The sequence below is a fragment of the Wyeomyia smithii genome, chromosome 1 (genome assembly GCF_029784165.1).
Source record: "Wyeomyia smithii strain HCP4-BCI-WySm-NY-G18 chromosome 1, ASM2978416v1, whole genome shotgun sequence".
NCBI lineage: Eukaryota > Metazoa > Arthropoda > Insecta > Diptera > Culicidae > Wyeomyia > Wyeomyia smithii.
Window position 1 is genome coordinate 48782389 of NC_073694.1, and position 12027 is coordinate 48794415.

The 12027-nt window shown below is 37.8% G+C and overlaps 2 protein-coding genes across 2 annotated transcripts in view; both read left to right on the top strand.

Moving 5' to 3' along the window:
* The window catches only part of LOC129717529 (uncharacterized), a 199475-nt gene that overhangs the window by 97542 nt on the left and 89906 nt on the right, over positions 1-12027 (top strand). The gene's annotated exons all lie outside the window — the stretch shown is intronic.
* Positions 1051-2889, top strand: LOC129716730 (uncharacterized). The gene has a single exon (XM_055666569.1). It carries the CDS (start codon positions 1051-1053, stop codon positions 2887-2889), a length of 1839 nt encoding a protein of 612 aa, XP_055522544.1.

Genomic DNA, 12027 nt, shown 5'->3' on the forward strand with positions numbered 1-12027 from the left:
TAGAAAAGTAATCCAAATGGCCGAATGTCATATACTACTCGAATCAGTTCGACGAATCGAGTATTTTCTGCATGTTTGCATATGTGTGTGAGTGTGGGTGTGTATGTGTGTATGTGCACCTGTTTTTCGCACTCACTTCTCTCAGAGATGGTCTGGCCGGTTCTTTCTATCTTGGTTTCAAATGAAGGGTCTATTTGCCGCTTAGGTTGCTATTGCATTTAATTGTAATCAAACTTTTAGTTTTGGCGCTGCGTCAGAATGTGAAAATCGCTCTTATATCTCAGAAGCTATGAACATAGTTGAATTCAAATTACTGGGCTTTTAAAGCCTTAAACAATGAATTTCATAATGTTTAAACATGGGTTTGAAAGTTATAGAAAGAAACCTAACCCGCAGACTGTTTAAAACTAAAGCTACGATTAAAATATGTGGCCTCAACATAATTTAAATTTGATATTGTACTATTTCAATGTTTGCGGCCTTGCTCGGGATTGGAGTTGAAATCAAACGCCATTTCTATCATTTCACTTTTTCCTAGAAAGGTATAGCAATCACTGCTAAAACTAAAGGTATAAAAGTGCTCAAATGGGCCGAATGTCGTATATCACTCGATTCAATTCGACGAGCTGAGCATTTTCTGTATGTGTGTGAGTGTAACGCTCTCCTAATCTCACTCGATTTTCTCAGGCATGGCTGGACCGATTTTCATAAAATTAATTGCAAATGAAAGGTCTAGTTGCCCTAAAAGACCCTATTGAATTTCATTGTAATCGGATTTCTAGTTTAGAGGTTATGTATCAAAATGTAAAAATCACGAAACATTAATAACTCAGAAACTACACAACCGATTTGAACAAAATTGGTTTCAAATGAACGGGCTACTTAAAAAACCTTTAACTTTTGAATTTTATGAAGATTGAACTTTTGGTTCAGAAGTTATGGAAAGAAACGTGTTCTGGAGACTATTTAATTTCACTCATGTTTCTCAGAGATGGCTAGACCGATTTTCATAAAATCAGACCGATTTTCATAAGGTCAGATGTTTCAACCATGGTTTCAAACTACATCAACTATCAGAAACAACCACGCACAAAAGAAAATAACTGGATACATCAGGACATAATGCACAGCCAACGCTTTCTGAAACAACACCCCGAGATCTGCTTAACCAGAGCGGATAAGGGAAACAAAACTGTGGTGATGACGACAGACGAATATCGACAAAAAATGACGGAGCTAGTAAGCGATGCTGCCACATACACACTACTGAAAAGTAACCCATCGAATAAAACACTAAAGAAACTGAACGACATTGTAGAGGAATGGTGGGTAGAAGGGCATATAGAGACGTACATCAAAAACAAACTAAAAACGTTTCATTCCTATCCACCACGTATCTACGGCCTACCGAAACTACACAAAGAGAACCGTCCGCTCAGACCAGTGGTATCAACAGTGGGATCTGCCACTTATAAGATGGCCCAATACATGGCGGGGATTCTCGAAAACCTTGTGGGGAAAACACAGTACCATATTCGGAACAGTTTTGATTTTGCGGAAGAAATTTCGAATATAGAAGTACCGGAGGGATGCGTGATGTACTCTCTAGATGTTGTTTCTCTTTATACAAACGTACCTGTGCACAAAGTATATGAATATATTGAAGAGAAATGGCACCAGTTGCGTAATTACACAACTGTTCCATGGGACAGCTTCAAAAAGGCGATGCAAACGGTACTAAGTGCGTCGTTTTTCCACTACGAAGAGAAGGTCTACAACCAATGTTTTGGCGTCACAATGAGCTCACCTTTATCACCTGTAGTTGCAAATATCGTTATGGAAAAACTGGAACAAGAATGCATGGCAAAACTACATCACAAGGGAATCTCGTTGACAACTTACAAACGATACGTTGATGATTGTTTCGTGATAGGGAAAGAAGACGAAATTGATGCCGTTGTACGTGAATTTAACACGATGGAAATGTCACTCAAATTCACGGTGGAGAAGGAACAATCCGGTTCACTGAGGTTTTTGGACATAACACTAACAAGGACAGAAGCAAAAATAACGAAAATGTGGTTTACGAAACACGAAAAAGGTCGGTACCTAGACTTCACATCGGAAAGCCCATATGCCTACAAGAAAAACTCTGCAATCGCACTTTTCGACCGAGCAATTAAACTGACGGACGTCGAGAGCAGAGTTGTAAGCATACAAAAAGCTAAATCGATACTACTGCTGAACAACTACCCGACACATTTCCTACAGCGAATACTCAAACAACGAGTCCATGCAGCGTACAATACTCTCGAAGATAGGCGGGAGACCAGAAAGAGAACTAAATATGTATCGTTACCGTATATCCCATGTCTGAGCGAGAAGGTGGGTAAAGTACTACGCAAACATAACATCATCGCGTCGCACAAACCTCGGGACCAAGTTAAGAACACTGTTTTCTCAAAACTTAAAGACAACATACCAAAAATGCAAAAAACTAACTTGGTATATAGCGTACCATGTGGAGCTTGTCCAGACAAGGAATACGTGGGGCAAACTTCACAAACGCTGGAAAAGCGCCTCGCCCAACATCGATATGGCGTACGGAGACAAACAACTACAACAGGCTTAGCGCAACACGCAATAGAGAACGGACACGAGTTCGATTTCTCCCGCACTCGAATACTAGAGCAGATTACCAGAGAGCAAAGCAAAATATCGGCGGAGGCTCTCCACATTAAGCTGAGCGGGAACAGATCAGTGAATCTACAACGCGATGCACTGGGGTTCTCCAATACATACATTGGCATGGTTAAAAAACTCAGAGAGGTGTACGAGAACAAAAATCAACCTGCTGATCGACAACGCGCGCAAAATGAGAATGGATAGAAGTTAGAGGGATCCACACGGTGATGCACACGAAAAAATAGTTTGTAAGTCTTGTAACATTTGTGATATTTCGAAGTATATGTGACATTATTTTAATTTGTATTTTTTTTTCGTATAATTAAAGTTCTGAGGATGGCTGAAAAATTAGTAAGCTGAAACGTAAACTATTTAGTTGTTTTGTTTTAATAAATCTCACCGAAAAAAATCAATTGAAACCCGAAAAGATAAAATCAGTGTCATATGGAAGGTCTAGTTGTCCCATAAGACCCTATTGATTTTTATTGTAAACGGATTATCACTTTGCCTGTGATGTTTAAAAATGTGAAATCAAGCTATGAAAAGGAACATATTTCGAAGACTACTTGGACTCACTCACTTTTCTCAGAGATGGTTGAACCGATTTCCACAAAATTAGTGTCAAATGAAAGGTCTAGCTGCCTCATAACACCTCATTTAATTTGACTGTAATCAGACTGTAACTTCGTTTGTAATGTATCGAAATGTGAAAATCACGAAAATTCATTATCTTAGAAACTACACAACCGACTTGAACAATATTGATATCAGATAAACGGGCTAGTTGATGGTTAACTGATTGAACACGTGGTTTTAAAGTTTGGCTGCCCTATACGTTCCCTTTTCTTTTGATTGCAATCGAACTTAAGCCCGTTATGTAACCGTTATGTATTGCATTGTTAAAACAACGAAAGTCTATTATCTCAAGTATTACACGACTTATTTGAACATAACTAGTGTCATACAAACGAGTCATCCCTCGAACTAACAAATATCAAACTTTATAACAATTTGATATGCTGTTCAAAAGTTTTGGAAAGACAAAAAATTCAAAGACTATTCAACACTATACCTGCTTTGATCAATATATATGGCCTCAACATGATTTAAATGTGGTATCGTACAATTTGAACGTTCCTGGTATCACTCGTGATTAAATTGTTCGAAATTAAGAGTCATTTCTTTTATTTCGCTATTTCTTAAGCTCTAACATTACGTCAAATTTCATATTTTATACTTCAATTACAACATCAATATTTTAGAACCTAAAGAGGGAATATACCTTTATTGGATTTAAGCAATCATGTGAATCTATTTTTACAAATAATAAGTTGGAATGATAAAGGCTGAGTCTGACCGCTAGGTGGATTAATTTAAGTTTTTCTATATAGCAACGCAACGTTCTGATTACAAGGTACCATTTGCGTTTTGTCCTCCACATCTACCTTTTGCCTGACATGAACCTAGGGAACCGTAAGGAAATCAAAATGTACCGCATCTTTACTTTTATTCAGCCCACGTGTTACATTAGCACAGAGGGTACAGAATTTGCTCCAGTTGCATTGACAAAGCCGTACCGTTTTGTTCTACATCACTTAAGACAACAGACGGAGGAAAATGATTTCGAGATATACGAGGGATGTCGTATCAAAAATATTTAGCATGTCAATGAGATTTTAAATTGGCCACTTTGAGTTGATTATGAATTACATCGTAGCAGTGTCATCTAAATTAGATTGCTGATGGCAGTACTCGCTGAAGCTTGTATTCGATTTGCTATAAAAACTCAAGAACGCGATGGATTATTATTTAATAGAAGATAAAATATTCTATACGTATTGTTCTCCAACTTAACCCTTTAACTATACTTCGATGCTTAAACTATATATAGAATAACTGTCTGGATTAACCGACTGGTTTTACATCCGAAGTTTTAGTTTGCAAGATAAACATTTGTGTCTGAACTTGAGCATCAAACTTTTGAATAATTTGAGTTTTTTTATCAATTTCTTCTCGATATATTTATCACAATATAAGTCGAATAATTTAAAGTTTTTTATTTTCACTCCTTCAGATTTTATTTGACACCAGACTTTTTATTTATACTCATTCAGATTTTATTTGATACCTATTGGCCACTGTAGTAGAATATATTAGGTAGGATTGCTTTCAGCGTACTAGGTGGAAATGACACCCATCTACGTCCTGCGAATGCTCTCTCTCTGGGAAACTCTATCATCCGATCATAAATCTATTTAAAAGCTTCGGCAATAAACCCAAATAATTTTATTGCACCTGGCAGAACAAGCAATACCTCAGGCCAAAACTGGCTCACCCAAACGAACCGTCGTCGGTCGGATTTGGGACCCAATGATTATAAATTTTTTTTTGTGCAATCATCGAAACGCTAATAACGATTGAAAGTTCATAAAGCGAAAACACACCGTTCTACATGCCGCATTCCGATTCCAGCATCGTTTGATGTGGGAAAGCCGTACTACCCTCGTACAAAACTTTGTCGGTCTCTGTGGGGAACGGACGGAACCCCAAGCCGCAGAACGTTTCCGAATTTCGGTTCAATTTTCCACGCCGCTGCATTCCTTCTTGTATTACCAACCGGTCACCGCTTCTCTATCGCGTCTTCTTCCCGGAATACAGATGCATACCAGAAGGGAAGAATATTATATTCAAAACTAAATTTATCGAGGTCACCAAGCGTCATGTACTCTTCCATCTTGCAACGGAATTTACCTTTTTCCTTTGTGAGGTAACTTTGTCCCATTCCTTTTTTTCTTACGCTGATTTTTTAATGGATTGCTTGAAGCCAGTTGGAGGATAATCGCTATGATGATTTTCTGTTAGCTGGCAATCGGGTTTATCGCACAATGTTATCCAACTTTTGCAATGTTTGAACCCTTCTTAAAATTAGGGTGCAAGCCGTCCGTAATAAGGTGAAGTTTGGATGTTGAAAATGAGCTTGTAAATGGCCTGTGAATAACAAAATAGCTTGGCAAGTGTAGGTATGAAATAGATTGAAGTTCTTGCAATTAACATTCGTGACCTCTTTGAGTCGCGTTTTTTTTTTTGCTTTACAAAGTTGCAACAGTATACTGGGTGGGTGTCGAAATAAACCAAAGAAGGCTCATTAAATCGCAAAGAATTACGGAACAATTCTGAGGTTGAGGAGCTGTTGTTCGCACCTCGCACTCATTCAGTTGGTTGTATTACATTTCACAACCAGCCAGCAGCAGTGTCGGTTTGCGTGTCGGTGTTTTTTTTCTGCCGTCTTTTTTGTATTCCACACGAAAGGATAGCGATAAAAACCTGCCAGTGGATCTATTACCGCAAAAATGTTTCACTAATTTTACACTTGATGCGGTTCGCAGGCTGGGTCGTAATTATGAAATCTACGAGACCGTGGCTAACGAGAAGCCCTGCCGAGCAATCCTCGACTCGACGAAACAAAACGGAAATGTTATTTAATTTACGGTTTCGCTTAGAAGGGAGAGTGTTTTTCGAAGTCGGGTGCAATGCTGCCTTTTCAAGATGACGCGATGACAGCTAAAACTGCGTAGATTAAATGTTCTTCCGAAATGGGAAACAGATTTGAGGAATGAAGACTGTGAGATTGGTGAATAAAAACTTAAAACCTATTTGTTTATTTATTTATCATCCCAGCGTTAGCTGGATAATCTTGAGAAGAATAAATTCTACACGGTGTTTTATTAGTTAGGCGAATCAGCCATTAGCGGTTGTCAAAGTTTTAGCGATGCTGATTGAACCGATTTCCACAAAATTAATGTCAAATGAAAGGTCTAGCTGCCTCATAACACCCTATTGAATTTTGCTGTAATCGGACTGTAACTTCGTCTGTAATGCATCGAAATGTGAAAATCACGAAACTTTATTATCTTAGAAACTACACAACCGATTTGAACAATATTGATATAAGATGAACGGGCTAGTTAAGGGTTAACTGATGAATTATGATTGAACACGTGGTTTCAAATGTTGGCTGCCCTATAAGTTCCCTTTTCATTTGCTTATAATTGAACTTAAGCAACCGTTATGTTTTAAATTGTTAAAACAACGAAAGTCTATTTTCTCAAAGATTACACGACTTATTTGAACATAACTAGTGTCATACAAACGAGTCATCTCTCAAACTTACAAATAACAAACTTCATAACAATTTTATCAAAAGTTTTGGAACGAAAAGAAATTCAAAGACTATTCAAAACTATACCTGCTTTGATCAATATATATGGCTTCAACATGATTTGAATGTGGTATCGTACTATTTGAACGTTCCCGGTATCGCCCGTGATTGAATTGTTCGAAATTAAGATTCATTTCTTTTATTTCGCTATTTCTTAAGCACTAACATTACGTCAAAAAAGCGAAATCACTGAACCACTTACTGAAAATTGGCATCAATAATTAGTTTTTTTTTGAAGGGGGGATTTGTTAGTAGCTTAAGTATTTATGATAAATATTAGTAAATAATGAGTATGTGTGTCCAATCACAAATGGTGACTTCTCAACACTGTTAGCAATTTGTAATTTTAATTGTTAGGATTTGTTTGCTTTCGCAATTAGGACTTATCATTCGTAGGGATTCAAACCTACTTGTCAGAAAAGGAGAAGTAAACTTACAAATAACTTAATTGCTAATTTATTGGCTATTAAGAGAGCTTTTCGTAGCAATTGAGGATTGCAACGATTTTTGTCGAAAATTGTTAATAATTTAATTTGACAAAGCTTCTAATGGTAGTCTATGTAATTCGAGTGTACCAAACCAAGGAGGACGCTTCAAAATCATTTTCAGAATTTTATTCTGAATCCTTTGGAGCGTTTTCTTCCTTGTTGAACAGCAACTTGACCAGATCGGTACAGCATGAAGCATTGCTGGTTTAAAAATTTGTTTGTAAATCAAAAGTTTGTTATTTAAACAAAGTTTAGAATTCCTGTTAATGAGAGGATATAAACATCTCGTATATTTGATGCACTTGGCTTGTATATTCTCAATGTGCTATTTGAAAATAAGTTTTTTATCATAAATTAGTCCCAAGTACTTAACCTTGTCAGACCAACTTAAAATAACCCCATTCATCTTGACAACGTGATTATTGTTTGGCTTGAGGAAAGAAGCCCTAGGCTTATGCGAAAATATTATCATTTGAGTTTTAGAAGCATTGGGAGAGATTTTCCACTTTTGCAAGTAGAAGAAAAAATATCTAAACTTTTCTGCAATCGACAGCATATGACACGAAGACTTTTTCCTTTTACGGAAATGCTTATGTCATCGCAGAACAATGACTTTGTGCATCCTGGAGGCAAATCAGGAAGATCTGAAGGCATCAATAATTAGTGATTTATCGGAACAGGGCCCATCACTGCCTTTTGTCTTATAATATATTTCCTGAAATTGAATAACATTTTTATGATATAGACCAATAAACAGATTAAAAACATGCTTTACATCGCTTAACAAATATAATAAAATATGGTGGGTCTTGGTGAGAACCTTGCGGCACACACATTCTCACATTCATCACTACAGGCAGGTTTCCTGTGAATCATATTTTTTGTGCTTAAGTAAGTTTAAGAGCTTAAAATTAGCTTTGGAAAAATGTTAACTCCATGGAATTACTCACTAATGTCATTATGAGATTATTTAATAAGTTTTCTTTATCTACATAACAATTCCAAGGGAAATTATCCTGAAAAAAAGGATATTTGAAAGGAACATTTTTGATTCCGCTGAACCATGTAATTATTTTTGACTAGACGACACATGACTTTTCTTCAGGTATATTTTTAAATGGCGCTTCTCGTTTAGTAGGTCGAATATTTGAAAAATTATATTTAAAAACCTAAATTAATCCACCTAGCGGTCAGACTCAGCCTTTTTCATTCAAACTTATTAATTGTAAAAATAGATTTACATGAATGCTTATATCCAGGTTCATTAAGCAGACAGTATGTGAAGTAAAGAGAGCGAAAAATAAGCGAACTGGAAATATGATACAGATTTGGAAAAATATACCGCATCCCGACGGGACATAAACCCGCAATCTCCCTGTCTCCGGCATGGTGTTTTGACCAATTAAACTACGGGGGACGGTGGTACCGTTCCACAATAAAATATGAAATTTGACGTAATGTTAGTGCTTAAGAAATAGCGAAATAAAAGAAATGAATCTTAATTTCGAACAATTCAATCACGAGCGATACCGGGAACGTTCAAATAGTACGATACCACATTTAAATCATGTTGAAGCCATATATATTGATCAAAGCAGGTATAGTTTTGAATAGTCTTTGAATTTCTTTTCGTTCCAAAACTTTTGATAAAATTGTTATGAAGTTTGTTATTTGTAAGTTTGAGAGATGACTCGTTTGTATGACACTAGTTATGTTCAAATAAGTCGTGTAATCTTTGAGAAAATAGACTTTCGTTGTTTTACCAATTTTAAACATAACGGTTGCTTAAGTTCAATTATAAGCAAATGAAAAGGGAACTTATAGGGCAGCCAACATTTGAAACCACGTGTTCAATCATAATTCATCAGTTAACCCTTAACTAGCCCGTTCATCTTATATCAATATTGTTCAAATCGGTTGTGTAGTTTCTAAGATAATAAAGTTTCGTGATTTTCACATTTCGATACATTACAAACGAAGTTATAGTCCGATTACAGCAAAATTCAATAGGGTGTTATGAGGCAGCTAGACCTTTCATTTGACACTAATTTTGTGGAAATCGGTTCAACCATCTCAGAGAAAAGTAAGTGAGTTTATGTAGTCTTTGGAATGTTTCTTTTCATACCTGGATTTCACGCTTTTAAACATAACAGGCAAAGTAATAGTCCGATTACAAAAAAAAATCAATAGGGTCTTATGGGGCAGCAAGACCTTCCATATGACACTGATTTTATGAAAATCGGTTCAGCCATCTCTGAGGAACATGAGTGAGATCAAATAGTCTCCAGAACACGTTTACTTCCATAAATTCTAAATGAAATTCAGAAGTTAGGGGTTTTTTAGGTAGCCCGTTCTTTTGAAATCAATTTTGTTCAAATCGGTTGTGTAGTTTCTGAGATATTGATGTTTCGTGATTTTCACATTTTGATACATAACCTCGAAACTAAAAATCCGATTACAATAAAATTCAATAGGGTCTTATGGGGCAACTAGCCCTTTCATTTGCAATTAATTTCATGAAGATCGGTCCAGCCATCTCTGAGAAAATCGAGTGAGATTGGGAGAGCGTTACATACACACACATACACATACACACACACACACATACAGAAAACGCTCAGCTCGTCGAACTGAGTCGAGTGATATACGACATCCGGCCCTTTTGAGCACTTTTATACCTATAGTTTTTGCAGTGATTGCTATACCTTTCTAGGAGAAAGGCAAAACTTAGATCTCTGCTAGAATGTTTTCTATGGATGAGTTGAAGAAAATTTATTTCTCGGTTCGAAAAACATATACTTACCATACCTTCATCACACGAGAGCCAATATGCTCGTGCTGTATCAAGGAGTTGTTGCCATGCTACTCAGTTCTGGGTTGTGTTTCGCTAGTTTCCAGGCATTTCATCACCCGCAAGTCTCCGCTGATCTGGATCAATATTTCTGGTGCCAGTAGAGTTGCTGAGTTGGTAAACGGCTGGGCAGTGCGTACCAGCAGTACACCCGTACTAGTTGGAATAGAATAGACTCCAGTGTGGTTCAAAGCAGAATGCCTAGCAACTCCTAACCCTACCTCCACGTGGTACCGACTGGAATACGAGCAACCATAGGAAGATCGATGAACCGGTGGGAACTTGGTCGTATGTTGACAGGGAAGGAGGAGCTTGCCTGAGCTTCTGTTCTCCATATTGAGGACGGCTCGATGGCTCGTCGCGAGACTAGGCATCCACAGCCCTAGTAAGGCAACATGCCGAAATTAAAATTCTACGAATAATCAAAAATTCAATATGGACCGAATCAATTGGCAACGACCTAGGCGACAAAATAAAGACGACGATTGGAAGCTCGGATCATGAAACTGTAGATCGCTGAGCACCCTGGGTGACGACCGGATTCTGCTGAATCAACTAGAACCCTGCCACTTCGAAAATGTTGCGCTCCAGGAGCTTTCCCGGAAATGAGAAAAGGTACCGAGGATTTGTGGCCGCTGGGCACAGTACTACCAGAGAGGCGGCACAACCAATGAACTGGGTACCGGCTTTATAGTGCTGGGCAGGATGCAGATTCGTGTAATCAAGTAGCAGGCGGTCAGCGACAGGTTGTGTTTGTTGAGAATAAAAGGCCGATTCTTCCCGATGTAGAGAAAGAAGCGTTCTACGCACAGCTGGAGAAACTCTACGATAGCTGCTCGCGTAGAGACATCAAGATCGGTACACCCAACGCAAATGGGGAACATTTTATTACTTTAGGGCAATTTTTTATTATATTTTGTGTCTTATGAATGCGCATTATACACAAAAAGTAATAAACAAAAAGAAATAAAAATTATGACGGCCACACGCTTGTATGTGTTTCTGCAGGATAACATACAGCCAAGCACCGCAATGCATGTGTTAGCAAGACTTCACTCGCTGCTTTTGTATTGATGCAACGATCTGGTTCATTTTTGTCCCCTTCATCCACACCTAATCAGAATCTCAACCGTCAACCTCAAATGTCTAATAAGAAACACTTTCGTTTCTTCCCCCAGTGTTTACTTGAAATGGAAATATGTAATACTGTCTGACCAGAGTTGCCGCAGTTGCGAATATTGTTCTGGATAGGCACAAGTTTTGTATTTTCAAACAGGTCCAAATGAGTTTCCATGAACCAATGAGTGTGTGTTTTAGGTAGCTTGCAAGGAAGCGAATGTTTGTGTTTTTCTCAAAATCGTTAAAAATCTGTCCACGTGGTATGTGGATGGCCCCTAACACGTGCTAAATATATGACAGTATGTGTTGTTACTTGACTGGGGAAGAATTTTATTGCCTTTTAAGTAATGGATTTGTCACCTAAAAGGCAATTTGGCGCTTTTGCTTTTCAAGTAATAAGGAAAAGTTTTGCGTGTAGGAAAGTCATATACAAGACGATGATCGACCCGCACAGCCTGCACACCGTGACGAACGACAACGGCCAGCGAAGCGTCAACTTCGCAGCTTCCCGAGGACTCTCAGTCCTAAGTCCTTTTTTTCTCCGAAAAAACATCCACAAAACCACCTGGAGATCACCGAAAAAACGTACAGCAAACCGAATTGTCTATATTCTCATCGGCGGCTGGTTTTTCTCAGACATTACAAACGTACGCACCATTCGCGGT

Bases quoted from the DNA above. Each gene is read 5' to 3' on its own strand.
- LOC129716730 (XM_055666569.1), top strand. From the start codon at position 1,051: ATGGTTTCAAACTACATCAACTATCAGAAACAACCACGCACAAAAGAA.